Source organism: Hyaena hyaena, unplaced genomic scaffold (assembly GCF_003009895.1).
Source record: "Hyaena hyaena isolate Hyena2069 unplaced genomic scaffold, ASM300989v1 scaffold_290, whole genome shotgun sequence".
Classification (NCBI taxonomy): domain Eukaryota; kingdom Metazoa; phylum Chordata; class Mammalia; order Carnivora; family Hyaenidae; genus Hyaena; species Hyaena hyaena.
This window is the reverse complement of record NW_024080926.1, coordinates 702409-725452: the sequence shown is the minus strand read 5'-3', so window position 1 is coordinate 725452 and position 23044 is coordinate 702409. Positions and strand designations below refer to the sequence as shown.

At 46.5% G+C, this 23044-nt stretch overlaps 1 protein-coding gene across 1 annotated transcript; it reads left to right on the top strand.

The window, feature by feature from the left end:
* The first annotated feature begins 3852 nt into the window (after positions 1-3852).
* RSAD2 (radical S-adenosyl methionine domain containing 2) lies at positions 3853-22666 on the top strand. Its single transcript, XM_039247296.1, has 6 exons — positions 3853-4213; positions 10715-10876; positions 14815-15044; positions 17585-17734; positions 18476-18508; positions 20423-22666. The coding sequence occupies exons 1-6, from the start codon at positions 3862-3864 to the stop codon at positions 20585-20587; spliced, it is 1092 nt and encodes a 363-aa protein (XP_039103227.1). The 5' UTR covers positions 3853-3861; the 3' UTR covers positions 20588-22666.
* Positions 22667-23044: the final 378 nt, after the last annotated feature.

Sequence of the window (23044 nt, the reverse complement as noted above, 5' to 3'; positions counted from 1 at the left end):
GGGGGGGGGGGGGGGGGGGGGGGGGTACGGGGAATGTAAAAAGTCCAATACAAAAATGGGCAAGGGACGTGAACAGGCACTTTATAAAAGAGAATATCCAGATGGCTAATACACTTATAACAAGGTGCTTAACATTGCTAGTCATCACAGAACTGGACTGGAAATTAAAAAGAGATATCATTACATACCTACTGGGTGGCCAAACTAAACCAGACGAAACAAAAATCTTACTGTGAAAATGCCAAGTGAGAAGGATGATGTGGAGCAGCTAGAACTCGCACAGTATTCTGGTGGGAATGTAAACTGGTTCAAGCACTCTGGAAAACTCTTTTGAGATATGTGCTCAAGGGGAGCACACATACACCGCATGAGCCAATGAGTCCACTCCTGGCTATATACCCAACATAAATACATATGTGTATGTTGGCCAAAAGGCATATACAAGAAAATTCATGGTGTAATAGCAAAATATCCCAAACGTTCATCATAATAAAATAATTAAATGAATTGTGGTATATTTAAACAATGGAATCAATGAATGCTAGCTATGAAAATGAACAATCTACTGCTAAACACAGCAAATTGGATAAGTCTACAGGCACAGCATTGAGTGAGAGAAGCCCGACAGAAAGAGGGCATGCTGTGATTCCATCCACATGAACTTCAAAAGCCGGTGAACCTAGAGTATGATTTTTAGAAAACAGGACAGGGTTATCTTTGGGGCAGAAGTAGAGTTCAGGGCCTGAGGGAGGGTCTTGGAGGCTTCTTGGTAAAATTATGTTTCTTGATCAAGATGCTCATTTCATGCATGTGTTCAGTCTATTAGAAATTCATTGTGCTGTGTATTTATGAATTGGGTACCTTTTAATGTATGGGATGGATAGTAGTTGATGGAGCATCAACGATCTATAGTATGCGTGGGTAAAAGATTTACCACAGACATGTTAGGATGTTTGCAAATAACTGAACGGATTCTACAATCAGCTGGTGTGTTGCAGCCGCTGTTGGGACACCCCTGCAGGAAGTCGTCCCCATCAGGGAGCATGGAGTACATTGAGGATGTGCAGGTGTCTAGAGAAAAAAAGTCCCTGGCTACAGAAAAATGATGATGACATTTGGCTGTTTTCCAGCTGCATGTGGATGCCTTTAGAGACGGCCCACTCCCACTGGATAGCCAAAATGGAGCTGCCTTGTGCTTCCCGCAGGCTACCCCCGTCTTGACCAGTGGAAGAATAAATCCTTCCCTGTCTTCTGCAAGCCCTGACTGTGAATAAGAAAGTCTACTTACTCTTAAATGGGTGGGAAAAGACGTTTGAAAGAAAGAGGACATACGTTCAAGGAATACCAAAGTGACTTGACTTTTGTGAGTTCTCTGCTTGAAAAAACTTGGACTTATTTATCTTATTTGTGTTTTATTCACATTTATCAAAATCCTCTCTGAAAAATAGAAGGCTCTCCATAAACATTTGTTGAAGCAAAGAAAGGAAGGAAGGAAAGAGGGAATGCCTGGATGAAGGAAGGAAGGAAGGAACGAACGAACGAACAAGTGAATGAATGCATAAAAGAAACTGGCCTGGTTAGAACAGACTTGGGAACAAATAAACTAACGTGCTGATAATTATCAGTGAGCAGTTTCTTCAGGTGTTGCATCCCAGTTCAAACACGTACTCCCTATGTGACGTGAGCTTCCTGTAAAATAAGTTAGTGCATGCAAAGTGTGGCCCGGTGTCAGATGCGCGGTGCTTTATGGTATGCTAGATATTGTTAATTTATCGTGCAAGTGTTACTCTCGGTGCTTAATATACATTTTAATCCTTAAAGTTCCCTGTGTGAGTGTGACCTTAATGTTCGTATTCCCAGATGTGTCAACATGATCGGGTGAGTCAAGAAATTTACCCCAAATTGAACACTCGTGGCTGAATTAGGATTCAAACTTTAAAAGGTATGGTTTGAAAAGCCTCCATGGGTACCCTCGGTGCCTTACCTGGCACTCAATTTGAAATGCAAACTGATTTTGTTTTCATTTCTTCGTAAACATGTGATCCGGGAGGGAAAAAAAAGTATTTCCTGATTGAGCCATACCATGGTGAGATTTTAAAATGCTTTTGGCTAAGATTTCAAGCACTTGCATTATATCTGTTGGTGCATAATTGGAAATCATTACACACAGGTTTGCTATTTTGCCGAATTTACTTTCAGTTTTCTTTCTAAGGAAAATGAAAGTCGTCTTTGTTTCTATTTACAACACAACACCACTAGAATAACAATAGGTAACCCTAACTGAATATGAATCATTTTCCAGACAAGGTGTCAATTTATGTGGTCCACATAAATTAGAATTTTCAATCTTTACCCAAAAAAGTTGCATGAGCTATCTAGAGTTATAGATGAGGTAAGTGAGATCTAGAGAAACAAAGTAACTTACCAAAGGCACCTAGCCAGTAAGTGATGAGCTGGGTTTGTGGCTCCAGAAGCTTACCCACCAGGACTATCCCAACTTTTCCATGGGCTTCAGGAAAACTTGAGACCACCTGCTAATAGACAACTCTGATTAAAGACAGCTAAAGGAAAGAAAGGTTCAGCACAGAATTCGACAGTGCTCTCCAAGAAAACTGAAAATAAGGAAGAAACCACTATAATTCTTGACAATGAAGAAACATCTTAGCAAAGCTTCTGATTTGCCTATGGTCTTTTAAAAGTAAAATAGAAATGGGGTGCTTGGCTGGCTCAGCTGGTTAAGTGTCTGACTTCGGCTCTGGTCATGATCTCATGGTTGGTGAGTTCGAGCCCCACATCAGGCTCCATTCTGACAGCCTGCTTGGGATTCGGTAGCTCCCTCACTCTCTGCCCCTTCCCCCCTCACAAAAATAAGTAAATATTAAAAAAAAAAATAGAAATGGGGTGCCTGAATAGCTCAGTCAGCTAAGCACCTGACTTTGGCTCAGATCGTGATCTTGAGGTCCATGTGTTCCAACCCCATGACGGGCTCTGTGCTGACAGCTCAGAGCCTGGAACTGCTTCAGATTCTGTGTCTCCCTCCTCTCTGCCCCTCCCCCACTTGTTTTCTGTCTCTCTCTCCCTCTCTCTCAAAAATAAAATAAAACATTTTTAAAAAATAAAAAATTAAAGAAATGGGGTGTCTGGCTGGCTCAGTCAGAGGAGCAAGCGCCTCTTGATCTCAGGGCCTGGGTTCGAGGCTCATGTTGGGTGCAGAGAGTACTAAAAATAAAAACACTTTAAATAAATAAATATGCAAGAAAGTATAAGTGTCTGTTTTTCAACACTGTGAAAACGCAGAAGGTAAACGTGGAAAATTAAAGGTGGATTAAAGATCGATGTTATTATGTGCCTGTGATTTTGACCGTGATCTGCATGGGGCCCCGTGGCTAATGTGTTCTTCCTCACCCTGCACAGGTCAGTCATACCTTTCATTCTTCGGCTTTCACAACAGCAAACTCCCACTGGGGGCCACAGCAGGAAGGGCAGCCGGGACCCTGCGGGCTGTGTCATGCATGAGTAACACATGACGTCTGGGGAGGTGGCTGTATCACTATGCAGGCTGAGGCTCTCTGCGGGAGGGGGAGGCAGACAGAGAGCAAGGTCGTGATCTGTACCCAGTTCATTCAAAGGCTCGCATTGACCTCCAAGACAGGTGAAAGGTAAGGCCGAGAGCCGCCCCCTGCTCAGCCTTCAGCCTTGGCCCCGTTCCAACTTTCATTTTCACAATCAGGAAAATCGAAACTTGAGCTCAGCTGAGAGCTATTCAGAGGTGTGTCCTTCCTGCACCATGTGACAGGTTGCCCCTGGCACATAAAAGCCTTGTCTCCAGGCAGCAGGACAGCCTCAGGGCGCCCGGCCACCATGTGGATGCTCCTGCCTGAGGCTGTGGCTGCAAAGCTGCTGAGAGCTTTCAGGAAGCCCCTGAGCTCTCTCTGGAGCAGCCTGGTCCTCTGGTTCTTCTGGCTCCGGGCTGCAGTCTGGCTGGCAGGGAGTGACAGCCGCCGGCCACCGCGGCCTGCTCGGGGGACACCGCAGGGGAGCACAGGGGACGATGGGGAGGGCTCAGACCAGCCCACCACCCCCAGCAGCGTCAACTACCACTTCACCCGCCAGTGCAACTATAAGTGTGGCTTCTGCTTCCACACGGCCAAGACGTCCTTCGTGCTGCCCCTGGACGAGGCCAAGCGAGGGCTGCGGCTGCTGCAGGAAGCCGGTGAGTCCCCAGGCCCTGGAGGGAGTCGGGGTGCGGCCGCGGGGTTGGGGGCGCACACAGGTGTCAGAGCTCCTGCAGAATGTGAGGTGCTTCCGTCCCATCCTGCAAGGGAGAATCGGGGTGAATTGGGGGTGGGTGCCTGGGCCTTGGGAGCTGGCTGGCTCAGCCGGGAGGAGGTGCAGACCCATCCCTCCGACGGCCTCTGCGGGAGCAGAGGGAGGTCCGTGCACCTGCCGGGCCCCCAGTGCTTCCCGCCTTCCCCGCATGCGCCAGGAAGCAGGTTGGAAGGGTTCTGCTACTTTCTGAGTTTGTCCAAAGCACCAACGGAGGGGGTGTTCCAGAAACGGTTAATGAAAGGGAAGTGGAAAACCAAGCCAAAAACTCTGACTTAGGAACTGCAACGTTCGAGACTCTTTCTTCGGATGATGTATGTGCTCCTCCAGCGAAACCTTAAAGAAACTACTTACAGTACAAATATGGCAATGACTTTGTTCCCAGGACCTGTTTCACCACAGTAGTAACCTGAGGCATCTCAGAGAAGGCCCGGCACATATAGAATTCCGAGGCAACATCTTTCACTCCCGACCCGTTCTCTCTTCTCCCCGGGCCTCCCGTCTTTCTTGGAGCACCTGGGAAGCTGCCGACTTCAGCAACCTTTGTTGCTGTCTTGTCGCTTTTACAGAAGTGTAGCATGCGTACACAAAGTTGCACACACCTAGAGGGTACAGCTGGAGGAACTGCACCAAGTACCCACACCCAGATAGCACTCAGACCACATCCCAGCACATCTCCAGAAACATCTCCCTTCCATCGATGCCCCGCCCCCCCCCAAGGACACCCATGAATCTGTCTTCTAACAGATGACTTTGCCTGATTTTGTACTTCATTTTTTTAAAAAACACACCTCAATCTTTTTTAAATTAATGTTTAGTTTTGAGAGAGAGAGAGAGACAGAGAGACAGAGCATGAGTGGGAGAGGAGCAGAAAGAGAGGGAGACACAGAATCGGAAGCAGGCTCCAGGCTCCGAGATGTCAGTACAGAGCCCGATGCAGGGCTCGAACTCACCAACTGCGAGATCATGACCTGAGCCGAAGTTAGCGCTCAACTGACTGAGCCACCCAGGTGCCCCTGATTTTGTTCTTTATATAATGGAATTAAACAGTTTGCACTGAGCAGGATCTGACTCTTTTTGTTCCCCGTGATGTTTGCTCAATCATCCACAGCCATTCAGCCAACTACGGACCCACCTCACTGTTCCCAGTGAGGTCTAGCTCAGGGTCTCCCCGTTCCTCAGCTGAATTGCTGCAATTCTTTTAATTGTCTCTGCCGCCCTGTGGGGACCTGGACATCCTCTACCCCAATGCCCTGATTGCCCTATGCTCCAGGCACATCATGTTATACTCATCCCTCCCACCCCCCACCTGCATGAATCAGACCTGTGATCATGCTTTCCTCTCTTTATGGAATGCCTTCTCTCCTTCATTTGTGATCCCATGGTGCGTGCTACAACTGTGGATTATAGTACTTTTTAAATCGTACTGTTATGTTTTATTTCTTTTTTTTTAATGTTTATTTTTGAGAGAGAGAGACAGACAGAACGAACGTGAGCAGGAGAGGGCAGAGAGAGGGGGAGACACAGAATCCAAAGCAGACTCCAGGCTCTGAGCTGTCAGCACAGAGCCCGACGCGGGGCTCCAATTCACAAACCGTGACATCGTGACCTGAGTCTAAGTCAGATGCTTAACCCACTGAGCCCCCCAGGTGCCCCACATTGGTTTATTTTTAATACCTGGGTCCCCAAAGAGTTTGAGTGCCAAGGCTGAATTTTAGCCTTCTGTGTATCTCTGTGCCTAGCAGAATATCTAGAATGTAATAGGGGTTAATTAATGCGCTGGGAGAGATGGACGAATGGGTGAATGGATGAATAAAGGGAGGTGTGATGTCCTGGTAAGAACTCAGACTCTTGACTTGCAAGGCAGGACTTGAGCTCCTAATCTAGCACTTATATGACTCGCCAAGACATTTAGCTTTTCTGAATATGAATTTGCTAGTCTTTAAAATGTGCGTAATAAAAATAACCCATATACCAAACTCAAAAAGTTGCTACAAGGCACAGATAAGCAAACGATCAGGTGTTTTTTAATAAAGCATAAACTATTTTAGTTATTATTAATACTCTTATATGGTGACCTCTCAGTTTTAAGTAAATAAAATCAGTTTCTTAAAATGATTAAGGTGTAGTATAGGTCAGGCGTCCTGTCAGTGTAATTTTTGGCTAAAATAGGAAAATCTACTTTGGTGATGATTAAAAATTTAAATCTAAATGTAAATTATTTTTAAAATTGAATTGTACTACTCTGGCCCAAGATGCTTCTCCAGTATATTATTGACGTCTCTTGCTTTTACACAGAAAAGATGGAATAGAAGTTAGCCAGTGTGGGCGTCAGGGGTGATCTGGGCTGTAATATGATCACTGCTTGCATGTTAAGGTCATTGTGAAGTCATTATTCCTCATCTAAGATCTTAACTCTGCATCTATATCCTGTTCCTTTCCCTCTCCCTTTTATCCCTTCTACCTCTTACCCTCAAACTCGTCAGGGCCCACTGGCCAATACACTGTCTCATGTTCTCCAGTTTATCTGACCCTGTTTAATGACACTTTAAGGAATAAGGATGTTTTTATTAAATATAATGATGGCCACACAAGCAGGCCCCTAGCATTCAACAGTGAGATGATGGCACTTACCATTGCCCGGTCATAGACACTCTGGAGAGTGAAAGGCTGTGTTGGAAAGAATAACATGTGGCTCTGGTCTGCCCTCAAATAGGACTGCCTTGGGCAAGTGGGGGGTGGGGACGTTGGGGGATGGGGCGGGGAAGGGCAGCCCTGCTGACAAAATGGAAAGTTTTGGAGCTTCGACATCCATCTTAGCATTTTTTCCCCTAGCTTTATGCTCATGAGTAATTCCTTGAACCTCTCTGGGCTCCAACCCTGCAGCTAAAAACCAGGATGGGGCACCTGGGTGGCTCAGTCGGTTAAGCTTCCAACTCTTGATTTCAGCCCAGGTCATGATCTTGCCGTTGGTGAGTTCGAGTCCCACGTTGGGGTCTGCGCTGACAGTGCGCAGCCTGCTGGGGACTCCCTCTCTCTCTCCTCTCTCCCTGCCCCTCCCCAACTCGTGTAAGTTCATGCACATGTGTGCGCATGCACTCTCTCTCTCTCAAAAATAAACAAATAAACTTTAATAAAGAAATATATAAATAAAAGCCAGGATCATGATCCTTCCCTTGCCGAATTGTTTACGGATGAATTGCTTGCCTTAACCGTGTTCCACCGGGTGAGATGTGGGTAGGCCAGACGCAGATCAAGAGAGAGAAACTGGAAAGAGATGTACAGTTTGTTCCACACCGTTCCCTGGGGAGAGCACCACCCACCACGCAGGCGTACATGGAAGTACTGGCTCAGCCACCAGGAAGAGGAAGAAGGCGCACTGTGGACATGCCCCCCACTGTGGTTTTCGCGGGAAGGAACTGACGGGCAGGCGAAGCTGGCTTAGCATGGGCCCCATGAGATCAGGACACAGGGCCCGGTTGTCTGAGATCCTCCCCTGGGATGCAGACGGCAGAGTACGGTGGCCCAGAGTGAGAGCCTCGGAGATCAGGTGGTTGGGGTGTTGACTTCCTTGGTTGATCAAGAAAAGGACCTGCCCAGGGGCGCCTGGGTGGCTCAGTCGGTTAAGCATCCAACTTCGGCTCAGGTCATAATCTCACGGTTCATGGGTTCGAGCCCTGCATCGAGCTCTGTGCTGACAGCTCAGAGCCTGGAGCTGCTTCAGATTCTGTGTTTCCCTCTCTCTCTGCCCCTCCCCTGCTCACGCTGCCTCTCTCTCTCTCTCTCTCAGAAATAAATAAAACATTAAAAAAAATAAAAAAAATAAAAAGAAAAATGAAAAGAAAAGGACCTGCCCAGCCCTCAGCCAGGACCTCAAAACCGAGTCAGGACAGCATTTTAAAAGCTGACCTACAGCGAGTTTGCACGAACGAAATGTCCGAGCACAGGATTCTGTACTTAGTAGGTACAAAGGTGGTGGAATGGATGTTAACAAGTACAGTTCTCTGGGAGTTTTGTGGCATACTGTGCTGTTTGGCCCTGGATAAGGTCCCCCGCCTTCTCTGTTAGTTTATTCGGTGCTTCTAGTGACTTTATCCTGATGACCAAGTCCGTTTGCTGCCCTTCCTGGCCTTGTGCTGCTTCTCTGGCCTCTGACCCCCGCACATGCTTCTGTTGTGCAGCCTGCCACCCGGTGCCCTTCCCTCCCGTGCTCTGGAGCGTGGTGGCTGCTGTCTCGCATCTGAGCAGGCTGTGTGGTGCCTGAGCTATCAGCACCTTCAGCGTCCTCTGAAGCACCCATTTCAGACTTCTCTTAGTGGAGCTCGTTGCTTACTGATTAAGGTTCATTCTGGAAATGACCCGCTCCAGTAATGCCGCGAGTACAGAGAGTCTCATAAAGACGCAGTCAACTGAGTTGAACTGCACTGAATTAAAAATGAACTGCACTGGGACAGTAGCACTATGTAAATTCTAAATGTATTTAGACCTTCTGGACCTTCTACCTAACGCCCTTCCAATCTTTCCTTCATGCCACGGAAGTGCCAATAGCGTCATTGAACGGAGGGGAATAAACCCACAAAGAAATCCAGATTGCCGTGCAGAGCGATTACTTGGACACCCTTCAGTACGTGTCTGCAGCGCAGCGGCTGTAAGAGGCTCGCCGGAGGGCTGCACGGAATGAAGGACATTTCAAAGACGGGAAGCATTTTAGGCCACAAGTTCAGCGTTGGTCCAGTCGTAGGGGTGAGACGGGAGGGAGGAGATAAAGGCAGAGCCACTGCTCTCCCCAACACGGTCAGAGGGGGTCCCTCTCCAAGTCCTGCAATGACAGAAGGCTTCTGTCCTGAAGGATCCAGACCACCACAGCTGAGCTCAGGGATCCCAGGTGGGGCTGGGAGGAGAGAAGCGCCATACTGAAGACCAGGAGCGTTTGGGGGTGGGCGGTGAGAACCTGCCTGCTGGTAGTTTCCCGGGCACAGGCAGCCAGGTGGTAAGGCATAGGAGAGATTAAGGGTCTTCTCCAGGAGACCAAAATGGCCCAGAGGAAAGACCAAGGCTATCAGCATGTGGGGCAGAACCCAGGGAATAAATCGTTTCTCACTCTGTCACTCTGTAGCGAAACCCTCCATCTGAGCGGTTTCTTCCTGAATCACAGAAATTCCATTTCACTCTTTTATGTTTATTAGACAAATAGAAACATGAAAATAAAAGGCAGACGCCAAAACAAATCAGCAGAGAGAAGAGAGGAAATCTTCAGAAACCAATCTGTAACTGATAATCCCAGAGAGAGGAGAGGGAAATTATTACGCATAAGAAATAATGTGATGCTAAGAAAATAGTCAGGATATGGGAGAGTCTGGGGAATGGAAACAGATTTCTAAAATTAGAATTTTAATAGAAAGACTAAAAAATAAGGTCCTGGGAAAATGGGGCTCCAGAGACACAGCCCGAGGGCCTGGCGGTTCCAAGCCTGAGCACCAGCACACCGGCAATAAGACGTCCAGAGAGAAAACCAGGCTGGAGAAGAGGTTAGAGTTGCGAACAAAGTAGTAGGAGAGCTCTCCCGTTGCAAAATGAGCTGTATTTTTCCATCAAGGACCTGCCACGTGGCCAGAATAATGTATAGAGAAAGATCTCACTGAGGCACATCACCTTAAAATTTGGGGACATCGGAAAGAAAGATTCTGGAAGGGGGGGAAAACATGCCTTTCAAAAGGACTACAAATCAAAGTATTCTCAGGCTTCCTAGCAATAATATGAAGACCTGAAGACAACGAGGCAGAGTCATGCCCTTAAAATTCCAAGGGCAAAGTGATTTCACCCAGAATACTATACCCAGTCAAACTGTTGATCACAGATGTATTTTGAAACATATAAGTCCTATAGTTTGCAATGTTTTCAAAAGGCTTTTCCAAAATAAAGGAGTAAGTCGAGAGAGGAAAGGGTGGAATTTGGGGACAAGAGGCATCTTGCACGCAGGAGACTGAAGTGACGCCCCAGGGCAGTGTGGGGGCTCTCTCGGCCTGAGAATGTCCCAGAAAGACCATTCTGGAGGGGGTGGGGGAGGTTTTCTGCACATCTCTGTGTTGATTCATCACCCCCTTTGCCTCCTAAGCAAATCTCTCATCCGTGTAACTGATACCCTATTGAGATGCATCCGCGTTAAAGCAGGGGCGAAGGGTGAGGCCCTGGGTTAAGTATATGTTAGCCCGCCCCCCCCCCCCCCGTGGGAAACATTGAGGAGCCAGGCTTGGGAGGGCCGGGGAGATAATCATTTTGTTTTTGTTACTTTGAGAAAACAGCACTTTTGTCATTAAAATAACAAGGCGTGTTTGTGCAGTGGGAGAAAAATAAAACAGAATAAAGATTCACGGTCCGCCTCTCACAGGGATGGAGAAGATAAACTTCTCGGGAGGAGAGCCATTCATTCACGACCGGGGCGAGTACCTGGGCCAGCTGGTGAGGTTTTGCAAAGAGGAGCTACATCTGTCCAGCGTGAGCATCGTGAGCAACGGAAGCCTGATCCGGGAGCGCTGGTTCAAGACTTACGGTGAGCTTCCTGGCGTCACGCTGCCCTTGTGGCTTCTGTGAGCTTCGGGTCCGGATTCCTTCCATCCCGGGCCTTAGGCCAGGCCCACCGCAGGGGAGGTGGGGGGGGGGGCAGGGAGGAGAACCCACACTCTACTATCTCTACAGACCTGGCATGCAGTTAGAGGCTTTCGTGCTGCAGGGCTCTAAGGAAACAAGTGTGGCAACACAGATAACAGAAAATATTAGCAACTGCGACTCTTCTGTGCCTCCCAGTTTAGCAGGTACCGGGGTCTAAGGCTCTATCTTAGCTGCTACCAGAGGACAGTGATACAATTCTGTGACCCCTACCTTATTGCTTGCTGCTAATGTTTAATTTTTAAATATCGAGGGAACTCTCATTTGATTAGTCCCACACATGAAGCAGTTGGACTAAAACAGTCTTTCCCTCCTTGGGCTACATATGCGGCTGTTGAAGAAATTTAAATAAACTGTCTGCATAGGGGACTGAATCCCAGACTAATTATGTCGTGGTGTGTGGACAGACGAACCCGCGGGGCCAGGGTGGACAACCGAGGACTCTGAGACCTGGAAGTCCCTCACAGCTGAGTTCCCATAGATGTAATATCTCTAGAGCAGAAGCCGGAACTGAGGGAGCCCTGGAAAATATTGGCTGTTATTACTACAACCATTTTAGGAGACAGTTATTACCTAACTCTTAGAGCACAGTATTCTGTTCTCACTTTGTATGAGTGCTGTGAGCTTTGCAATCACTGAAAGAGTGGTTGCATTTATTCTCTGTTAAGGCTGTTCACAGAAAGTCTCTGAGCAAATATCCCTCCTGAGATGATGAAGAAGCGTGGGGTGGGGTGGGGGGGAGGTGGTAGATGTGGGTGGGGTGGCGTAGCCCACGTGACGAAGGTTAAGCAGGAAGACAAGATTCAAAAGTCTCCAGGAAAGGTGAATTAAGAAAGACTGGAAGACAATGAGTTAGAGCCAAAAATGTCCATGAAGGGAATCACTTAGTGAATCAGGGTCAGAAGTGTCAAAGGAAACAGAGTCAGAGAGATAACAAAGGCTTAGGGGACAGTGTGCGCAGAGGATAATTGGCCGGGCTTATTGGCAGTGTCCCTGAGCAATGTCCTCCCTCCAAGACTGGCTCTGCGTGGGCGCCATTGTGGTCTGGGGAGCCAGCCCTGAAGGATAGCTGCACTCCAGGGTCAGAAGCACAGATGCCTGTGTGGGAGAGGTGTTGTGGATTAGTGGATTTGGAAGTGCATCAGAAAAACCCACTCCAGTCGCGGGGAGGCAATAAGAAAGCACAAGGCTGCGAAGAATGGGAAGCACCATGCCCTGTTCATAGTGGACGAGCAGACCGCCAGTTAGCCATGAACTTCCATTGGCGTTTATGCTACAACAGGATTTAGGGTTCCTGTCGCCATGTTCTGAAACTCTTAAAGATACTTCAGAAATCCACATTCCATGTTAAACCTCCCAATTCAATATTTGAAAATAATTTAGAGTATTTTGAGATGCCATGAGCAAAAACAGCAGCAGTGCTTATGTATAACTAGGTGATCGGTAAACCTCAATTTTCCACCTCTGGTGTAAAGGGCCAAGGGTGAGTCCATGCACTTGACAAAGAGAGCTGCTAAGTTTGGCAGCTTTTGAGGAGCGCTCACAAGGCCCAGTGGCCACTTATACCCACAGCTAAGTTTCATCAGAGCAAAGGACGCAGCAGAGAAACAGCAGAAGATGCGGGTCACTGGGGTCCAGAGAGCTCAGACGCAGGCTCCTGAGTGTTTCCCCTCCAGGACATACAGGATGTCCTTTCTCTCTAGCAGTGAACTTCAGACACATGTTTGGAATGTTTTTGCCTTGGAACGCTCATCTGAGTCTTAGGGTCTGAGACTTTTATGCAGGGCTGTTCACTTAGGCACCTACTATTGTCCAATCATCCACGGCAACCGAAACTCAGGACTCACAACAAAGAAACCAGGTATACGTCATGAATCTTGCATGACAATCCCAACACCTCTTGACGAGCTGACTGAACATGTCCTATTGCTCGAGATATACATGCATCAGCAATGGGAGACATCTAGAATGCACTGGCAACCCTACAGGCAGGGATTGGCCAAGATTCCCTCATGGTTCTAGGCTCTCCTGGAGACTTACAAGGACTGAGCACAGAGGTCTGCTTGGCTAATGCTGTCTTCACAAGGGCTCCTACAGGAAAATCTGAGACAGAAGGAGGGGGTGTCATGATCATAGAGCAGAAGCTGGAGAAGTGACAGAATAAAGCAATTGATGGAGATTCTTAGCTGACTTGGAAATCAACTAAGATAATATAACTGATAGGCCTCTATCTTAGTTTTGAACGTTGTTTTTAGTCGGGTTAGAGACCACTCCCTCAGTTAATTCCTTTCCCCAATATGATAAGCCATTGGGAATTTATCTGAGATCAATTTCTAGAACATTTTGAGTTGCTTTATATTTTTTTTAGTTTATTTATCTTGAGAGATGCAAAGACAGCATGAGAGGGGTGAGGGGCAGAGAGAGAGGGAGAATCCCAAGTAGGCTCTGCCCGATGCAAGGCTCGAACCCATGAACCATGAGATCATGACCTGAGCCGAAATCAAGAGTCAGATGCTTAAGCGACTGAACCACCCAAGTGCCCCATTTTGAGTTGTTTTAAATAACGGTCAGTCACTTACTCTGGTTCCAGTTTGTGCTAGATACTTTGAGCCTATAAAATAAGTAGAAGACAAGTGCTTGTCCTTGAGAAACTAAAGACTAGTTAGACTACGATGGAGCTACGTTAATTGACAGATTGCAACTCAAGTTTCAGAGTTCAGGACGGCCAATCACGCCAGTCTCCAGAATGTATTGAGGAGTGAAGGGCGTACACGTGGATAACATACTAGACCCCACATCACACTTAAAATTTCTCCCTGATTAGAAAATCAGATAATAATTGCTTACAGAGATTTGAAACCCCTAGTTTCTATAATTAGGGAGTACTTTTAAGAATCAACTTTGCAATCAATTCTGCAGAGTCACAATAATGAGGAAAACTCAAACCTAGTCCACTGTGAAGACGTGGCCAGAGAACGAATGGATGGTAAAAGATGTCAGAGATTGGGGTGCCTGGGTGGCTCAGCGTAAGGTCAAGCTCAGGCTTAGCATCTGGCTCTTGATTTCAGGCTCAGGTCATGATCTCATGGTTTGTGGGATCAAGCCCTGTGTTGGGCTCTGCATTGACAATGCAGAGCCTGCTTGGGTTTCTCTCTCTTTCTCTTCCTGCTACTTCCCTGCTCACGCTCCCTCTCTCTCAAAATAAATAAAATAAACTTTATTTTTTAAAGTTTTCTTTAAGTTTATTTATTCATTTTGAGAAAGGGGGAGCAAGTGGAGCAAGAGGCAGAGAGAGAGAGAGAAAGACTGAGAGAGAGAATTCCAAGTAGGTTCCACACTGTCAGCAGAGAGCCTGACTTAGGGCTCAAACTTACAAACCATGAGATCACGGCCTGAGCTGAAATCAAGTGGCCGAGCCACCCAGGTGCCCCAAATAAAATAAGCTTTAAAAATATGAAATCTTAGGGGCGCCTGGGTGGCTTAGTCGGTTAAGCATCTGACTTTCGCTTAGGTCATGATCTCGCGGTTCGTGGGTTCGAGCCCTGCGTCGGGCTCTGTGCTGACTGCCAGCTGGGAGCCTGCCTGGAGCCTGTTTCAGTCTGTGACTCCCTCTCTCTCTGACCCTCCCCTGTTCACGCTGTCTCTCTATCTCCTAGAAATAAATAAAACATTTAAAAAAATAAATAAAAAAAATAAAAAATACATTTAAAAAATATGAAATCTTAGATACAAACAAGATATGTTTTCTCATGGAAGCATCTAAGTGGCCTAAAAGGTTTGGACCTTTAACAGAAAAGCTTCAAGATGCTCCTTGTCCTTCAGGTGAATATCTGGACATCCTTGCCATCTCCTGTGACAGCTTTGATGAGCAAATCAATGTCCTCATCGGCCGTGGTCAAGGAAAGAAGAACCATGTGGAGAATCTTCAAAAACTGAGGGCCTGGTGTAGAGATTATAGGGTGGCCTTCAAAATCAATTCCGTCATTAATCGATTCAACGTGGATGAGGATATGAGGGAGCAGATCAAAGCCCTGAATCCTGTGCGCTGGAAAGTAAGTGCTGTGTCCCGTGTCACTTTTGCTGAGTATAATTCAGAAAATGTTGGGGAGACACTGTCAGTGAAACTCAAATGTTGAGGTTAGAGAGAAACCTGGACTGATGGAACCAGCCAGGAAGCTGGGTCCCGATGCCTTCTTCTATCTGTTAAACTTTAGGCTGCTTACATTCTCTTTGCCTCAATTTCCCCTTCTACAAACTGGAACTGATTCCCTTCTGGAATATTGAGAGGATAAAAGTCAAAAGATACAGTCGGTGCTTGGAGGTGTTCTAAAGAATAGGTCCATAGAGGGGTGCCTGGGGGGCTCAGTTGGTTAAGCCTCTGACTCTTGATCTCTGCTCAGGTCATGATCTCACGGTTCCTGAGATCGAGCCCTGAGCTGGGCTCTGAGCTGGCAGCACGGAGCCTGCCTGGAATTCTCTCTCTCCCTCTCTCTTTGCCCCTCCCTCCCTTGCTCCCCCTCTCTCAAAATAAATAAACATTAAAAAAATAAAGAATACCATAGGATACCTAACCAATATTTATTTATTAAATATAATAATACTGGATTTCTTCTTAAAACTCTTGGCTTATTCATAAATGGATATATGTTCCTCATAAATCCTGTTAATATATTATTCATTCAATTATTAGAAGGTATTGGGGCAACACTATCCCCAAGTTGCAGCAAACTTCATTCATCAAGATTTGTTCTTTTGATCCCTCCATCAGTTACTAAAAAGTCTAATGTCCAGTTCAAGGTGTGTTTACAGCACCCACCATGTGCAGACACTTGCAAATAATGGCAAATTAAACTTTCCTACCCCTGGCTGTTCCTCAGAATCAGCTCAGGGGACCGTTTAAAACACAACTTCTTGGACCTCCACCCCATGCCCAGAAGGACCTGGAGCAAAGCGGAGGCTGCGGTCCAGTAAGGGGGACCGAGGAGGACCAGACGCTGGGCTCCAAGCTTAGATTTTCCTTCTAGAGCCATCTGCCAGTCATTCCCCCTTTCCCTGATCCCCCGTCTCTGTTCCACTTCTGTCTCTCTCATTATTCTCTTTTTAGCTTTCCTCTCTCTCCCTATATGTACGTATGTGTGTGTGTCAATACACACACACACACACACACACACACACACACACAACTCCTCTGTGGCTTCTGCGCACGGATTCACATCAGAATTGCCTTTTCAAAATCCTGAGCTGTCTGCAGGGAGCAGATTAGCTACTGCCTGTTTGGAAAGCAGTTTTGGTGTCAGATCACTGGCGTATGCCAGTTGCAAACTGAGGAAATTCAGTCAGTGCCCCTGGGTCAGGCGCCTGGACCCCCAAGGCTGCCTCCTCCAGGCGGGGGGTCGGGCTTGCAGGCCCAGTGCGCAGCACACCAGGGCTGAGCAAGCGCTGGAGGGAAGGAACCTCAGTGTTCGCCCCAGGGGGGTCTGCAGTCACCTGTAGGCCTGCTCTAGGGACAGTGGAGCAGGCGACACCTGACCTTCCCCATCCAATCCCCCCCCCCCGCCCCACGTTTTGCCCCATTGAAGTTGGTGGATCTGGAACGAAAGCAATCAGGGCACAAGCCCCCGCCTGCTATTCAAGCAGCTCGGGATTCGCACCCCTGTGAAGACCTCTGGCCTCGTCTCCCTCTGCACCCTGTGCCTGGACTGGGGATGGATGCTGTGGGCACAAAGATGAGGGGGTCTCCTCTCCCAGGAACCCCCCAGGCTATGGAGCAAAACAGCCAGGAAAGCAAATAGTAGAACCGCCGTGTGACCAGGGGCCGTGGGGACAGACGTTAAAGGACTGGGGAGCAGAGAGGAAGGCGGGTGGGGATAGAGTGAGCAAAGCAGGCAAGGTTTAGGGCACTTTGAGATTAATTGTAAACTGACTATCATGTTAATTAAATGCTGTGGATAATCCCCACTCCCTTACCAAAGACCCTGTAGCCTTGGGCTCTGTGCTGGGTCTGTGCCCGATCAGCTGTCGCCTCTTATCACCTTGCTTGGGTCCCTGGGACAGTTTTCCTTCTCAGATGATGCTATTCCTTATGAGGGAAGAATAATTCATTCGCACCTGCACGCACGCGCACAAACACACACACTTTACTTACTTAAAAAATGTTAAAAGACTATTAATGGCTTTGGAAGCTGTCCTTGTTTATTTATTGGAAAAAGCCCCACATAGTCTAGAGGCCTTAGTGAAGGATATTTGAAATCAGCAGAGACAACATTTTAAAAACGCTTGTTTCTTGGTCGATCACAAATGATTTGTCTGTTTTCCTGATGCTCTTACTCCCTGCAGTGAACATCAGATATCTGGTGGCCTGAAAAGATTAGATTGTCAGACTAGCTCAGACATAAACCAGACCCGTGTTATACGTTCGGACAGCGTGCGCTTCCTGACCCTGAGGGCCCCGGAGTGATGTCTTTCTAGAATGTTCTTTAGTCGGAGGACTCTTCCTTGCTTAGAGGAGACGAAGCCGGGTCTGGGGAAGTGAGGTGAGGGGCACACATGAGGGAACGCTCTCTGCAAAGCAAATGTCCCCTTCAACCCCCAGGTCTTCCAGTGCCTCCTCATTGAGGGGGAAAATTCCGGACCAGACGCCCTGAGAGAAGCCGAGCGATTCGTCATCAGCGAGGAAGAATTTGAAGAGTTCTTAGACCGCCACAAAGAGGTGTCCTGCTTGGTGCCCGAGTCTAACCAGAAGGTACGGTGGAGTCACTGTCACATCATGAGATGCTTTCAAGCAGGGGCCTCTCTAGCTCAGGGGATCCACACTCTGTTCCCTTGGAGCGCTCAGCGAGGAGGATGGGAGGGTGCAGTCTGGGGCTGGAACCCACCGCCAGCCCCGCACCTGTCGGTTGTGGGCCCTGCGGGGTCCCTTCCCCCGCCCCGTCCTTGGACTCTGCATCCACGGCCCTGAGGGAGCAGGCAGAGCTTCCTCGAGGAGCACAAGAACACCTTCCATACACCTACGGAAGCTATAACTAGTTACATGTAATGAAAGTAACATTAAAATCTCAGGCAGGCTCCCAGGTGATAGAAGTAAAGCTTTATACATTGAAAATGGGGGAAACTCCATGTATGGTCGAAACAGCCATTGGGGATCCTGATCCCACAGCTTGAGGAGATGGGCCACTGGCCAGGGAATTTCATCCTCAGAGAAGCTCTCACAGTGCCCTTTGCCCCTTGCAGCCTGGGGCGGAGAATCGAGCCTGCTGAAGACTGTGAGATACCCCTGGAGACGTTTGTTAGGTAGGGGTGGGGGGGCAGGGCGCAGGCGAGGGGTCGTAAGGGACAGAGCCAAAGACACTCGAGTGGTGTAGGAAATGTAGAATCCAGAAGCAATAAAACAACAATATGCAAACACTATGTAGGACAGACTGTTGAGAACACACACTGAAAAACAGACTTGGGACTGAATTTGTGTTTAATTTCTCCTTTGCAGATGAAAGACTCATACCTTATTCTGGATGAGTATGTAAGTATTTCTAATGAATGAGAACATTTAAAAGCTCAGGCTTTCTCCCGCGGGGCGATGGATCCTTGGGTGTCACATAGGAAGTGACACTGCACATCCTGTTGTCTTGGGCTGGTGTTCTCCAGCTCCAGGCACCCAGGGTACTTTGGAGGAAGGTCGTGTCACCCTTCACGTCACCTTCGGTCCTTCTATGCCCCCAGCTTGTCCCCTGACAAATCTTGGCTTTGGTGAGAAGAGGTGACAGTTCCTCTCCAAAAGCCACTCATATTAATGCTACCCCTCTGCCTTCCAAAAAAAGGGAAATGTGCCCCTTGTCAAATTTGAAAAACAAGTAACTTTTTTTCTTTCTTTTGTCTTTTTTTTTTTTTTTTTTTGGCTCGTTTCATAAACTGTTGCCAATATTTCTAGTCCAGGACAAATAAGTCCATTCAAAGACCTGTTTCTAGGAAATGAGCTCAAAAAGTCGCCTGGGGTGGCTCAGTCGGTTGAGTGCCAATTTCGGCTCAGGTCATGATCTCAAATTTTGTGGGTTCGAGCCCTGCATCGGGCTCTGTGCTCACAGCTCTGAGCCTGGAGTCTGTTTCAGATTCTGTGTCTCCCTCTCTCAGCCCCTCCCGTACTGATACTTGCTTTCTCTCTCTCTCTCTCTTTCTCTTTCGAAAATAAATTTTAAAAAACATTAAAAAAAAAAAAAAGAAATGAGCTCCAACAAGAGCAATCGTTTTAACACATGAATAGAATTGGGTGCTTTCAAAAATGCTCATTTTGGCTTTTGGTACTTTATTATTTTCAAATTAATCAATGACACTTCACAACCATTTCACTGTTTGCCAATATGAGCTTTCTTTACGGAGCATAAGGGAGAAAGGTGTTGATACTAATGCTCAGTGTTAATGGGTTCAAGGTAGAGAGGAAAATTCATACAGAATTTATTTCTATTTTTGGAGCATCATGATAGGCTGGACACTTGCATCGAAGCTCCTGTACAAACCCTCTGACCTCCACATATTGGCACAAACACAGTGGACCAAAAATTTGCTTTTGGTAATTTAAGAGCATGTTGATTCATCAAGTAATTCAGCAAGTTGCTTACTGACACAGTCGACCTAAAGAAGTGTGAAGACCTCATTCCTGCCTGTTAGGTGTTTAATTTAGGATAAAAACTAAGACCCTTAACAGGGCGTATAAGACTCTTTTGGTCTGGTGTCTGCCTGCCTTGGTAGTTCCTCTCTTCTCCCTCTCTCTCCCTTTCTCAAAAGAAATCTTCATTAATTCTACACCCGTGTTTCTGTGCGTGAACAGTTTTCATTCTGCAGTATCATCTACATGCACTTTCTGAAACACGCCATCCTGTTTCATGCTTCTGCGCATTTATAACACTGTTTTCTCCTGCATACAATTTCTACATTTTTTAAGTGTATTCCTTTGTTTTGAGAGAGAGAGTCAGCATGAGTGAGAGAGGGAGAGGAAGAGAGAGAATCCCAAGTGGATTCCGAGCTGCCAGTACAGAGCCTAGTGGGACTCAAACCCGCAAAACTGTGAGTTCATGTGCTGAGCCCAGGCCAAGAGTGTGGACGCTTAGCCGACTGAGTCACCCAGGTGCCCCTCCGCCTTACAATTTCTAAACGTGACCTCCCCCCCACCCATGGAGGGACACGTGGCATACATGTAATTTGCTTTATCATGTGCCCAATCGATCTAATGCGTTTCTGTTGGTTAAAGTGAGCTCCTTGAGTAGAGAAAGAATGTTCTAGGAAGTCAGCGTCCTCAGTGTAGTGTCTGGCCAATAGCGTTCCCTAAATATTTGTCGAAATGGCTCCCGTGTCCAACATCATTCCGGATTAACCCCCAACCCTGAGTGTTTCACAGACTCCGTCCTGCTAAACTATCCCCTTTCTGTCGTGAATTTTCTAGATGCGCTTCCTGAATTGTAGGAACGGGCGGAAGGATCCTTCCAAGTCCATCCTGGATGTTGGAGTAGAAGAAGCTATAAAATTCAGCGGATTTGATGAAAAGATGTTTCTAAAGCGAGGAGGCAAATACGTGTGGAGCAAGGCAGACCTGAAGCTGGACTGGTAAGGCTGGAAGCGGGCCAGACCTTGAACCCGCCCACGGCCCGGCCACGCAGACCCCCCGTGGTGGCCACGCTCAGCAGTTCCTCCTGCTCAATCCCGTCTTCTGTTGCACCTGTGGTCTGATTCTCCACGGTAACCCAACACGTAAATCACCTGGACCATTGAAATCCGTAGATAATGCAGAACCATTAACTGTAGTTAATTAGCTTATTTGGGATTTAATTTTTTGAACAGCGTTTTCTGGGACTCCCGTGTTCCCAACTTCGAAGCTATTTATTCAGGCCTTTTACTTGATAGAGGTGTATTTTTTTTTTTCCCTGCTAAATATTGAGATGCCAATTTTCACACCTAGAACAATTACAAAATCCCTCTCCCAAGTAGTCTTCCCACTGTAACTCTCTCCTTTCTGCCTTTACGCCATGTGGTCTTGGACTTTTTAACCCAGAAGTCTGGAAATAGTCAATAGATGGTTTCCGAGAGCGGGAGATGAGTAAGTACCTAGAAGGAGACAGCTCACCTGCCCACGTTCAGCGTGGCCCCTGCTCCATGCTGGCTGTTCCGTGAATGTTAGCTATCTCTGCTACTCCCTTTTCTCTTCTCAGGTCTCAGCAAAACCAATACACACTTTATGTTTCATGACAAAGGTGACATGCGGTCAGGGTTCAGGTTGCTGTATGGACCTGTTACCCAAGCCACCCGAGTCTGCCCAGCAACAACGCATGAGTTCCTGTGAAGAGACAGTTGTCCCTGTATCTCTGACAAATGGCAGCTTACTAGATCAGCCTGATTTATTAGGCAAAAGCACTGGGATAGTGTCTAGGGAAGAATGAGTGGAAGCATCTAGAACGTACCTGGATTTTACATAAATGAAGCCATGGCACAGTATAATATTTCTCAACTAACTCTGAGTCACTTGAAACAAGGATATAATCTGGGTCAAAAAAACATCTGGGCAAAGAGTAGAAGCCCCCTCCCCCCCCCGCCCCGAAGCACTGCCTTCCTTTTCTAGGTTTTTTGGGAAAATGTCACTTAAACGGGGTCAGGGGGAAAAATCCTCTCCTTGTGGAAATATCACACACAGTTTGTTTATGTAATTTAGACAGTATCTCACTGCCGGGGAAACAACAATTTCCTATCATTGTTTCAAAAAAATAAAATCATGGAAAATTTTTCTGCCCGAGCCTAGAGAAATTGTAACCCAGCTGCCATGCCAGTGTTGGTCACTAGGTGGCGATTAAGCGCTGCCAGAGTTTGTGAGGCCCCCACATGGAGATTTGGCGTCATAATCTAATTTTCCAGATTTGGTGATTTTGAAAGATTGGTTTTTGTCATATTTTTTCTCAGAAAAGACATTTTTACTTCAAATTTTAAGTTACTACAGTACAATGGAAATATATTTGTGTCCCATCTAAAATAGGATGGGTAAAAAATTAATAATAAAACATTTAAAAATAAATAAAAAATAAAATAGGATGGGCTGCCATGCATTTCCCACTTTACTTTGTTTTATATTTTAAGAGAAAAATGAATTAGAAAGCTTCTTCCCTGTATGGCCATTGAACGTATCTAAGCTGTGACCGTATCTGAGCTATGATGACCTTAGGATATATAAGCAGTGTATAAAACAGTTTTGTTTTTACATAACATGAGTACATTTTGCTGATCTTCATATTATTCAACAGGAGTAAGTTTAGCAAAGAAAGTGCACGTATGTGAAAGCACCTAAGACATTGTCTGATCCACAGCAGGTGTGCAATCCTTATTTGAAACAAAATCTAAATGGGAAGCCAAAATCCTCTCAGTTGGAATGAATTTCTCTCAAATTCATTCAAACTCAAAATGCAGGAAATTGTTTTACTCATTCCCCAAAGGAAGTCTAAAACAAAACAAAACTGCGCCAGAGAAATAAGTATTTTAAATCTATGTCCCAACTAGGTTTACTCCCTCTTCCCCTTCCTTATGCAGTGTTAGGATTCGTGACGTTTAAAATATCTAACTGTTTATTTTTCTTAAGGGGGAGAAACAAGGACATTTAACATTAGGGTAAAATTCAAATGTGGAGTAAATAGCATTTTGCTTCATATTTTCAGTATTAAATGTGTCAGTTTGGTGGAACATAGTCTTATTGAAAGAAACAAATGGAGTCTACATCTCATGATGAGCACAGGGTAATGTACAGAATCGTTGGATTACTATATTGTACACCTGAAATGGCACCACACTGTATGTTAAATGGAATTTAAAAAAAAAATAATGAAAAAAAAACAGGGGAAGAAACAAATGGTAAAGTTAACTGAGGCATCGCCATTTCCATGTGAAGGGCAAAGGTTTTGTGGTGCTTTTCAGTGCTGCGAATGTTTACACTGTAATGATATGAATGGAATTTTGTCTTAGGAAGCCTGGAAAGGTTCGACATTCTTAATAGCATATTGGTTTAAAAAGTATGAATTGACTCTGCCAT

Excerpts from the sequence above, each read along its gene's own strand:
- RSAD2 (XM_039247296.1), top strand. The coding sequence starts at position 3,862 with ATGTGGATGCTCCTGCCTGAGGCTGTGGCTGCAAAGCTGCTGAGAGCT. Across the intron at positions 4,214-10,714 it reads GCGGCTGCTGCAGGAAGCCG|GGATGGAGAAGATAAACTTC; the intron begins GTGAGTCCCCAG and ends CGCCTCTCACAG. Across the intron at positions 17,735-18,475 it reads TGCCCGAGTCTAACCAGAAG|ATGAAAGACTCATACCTTAT; the intron begins GTACGGTGGAGT and ends TCTCCTTTGCAG.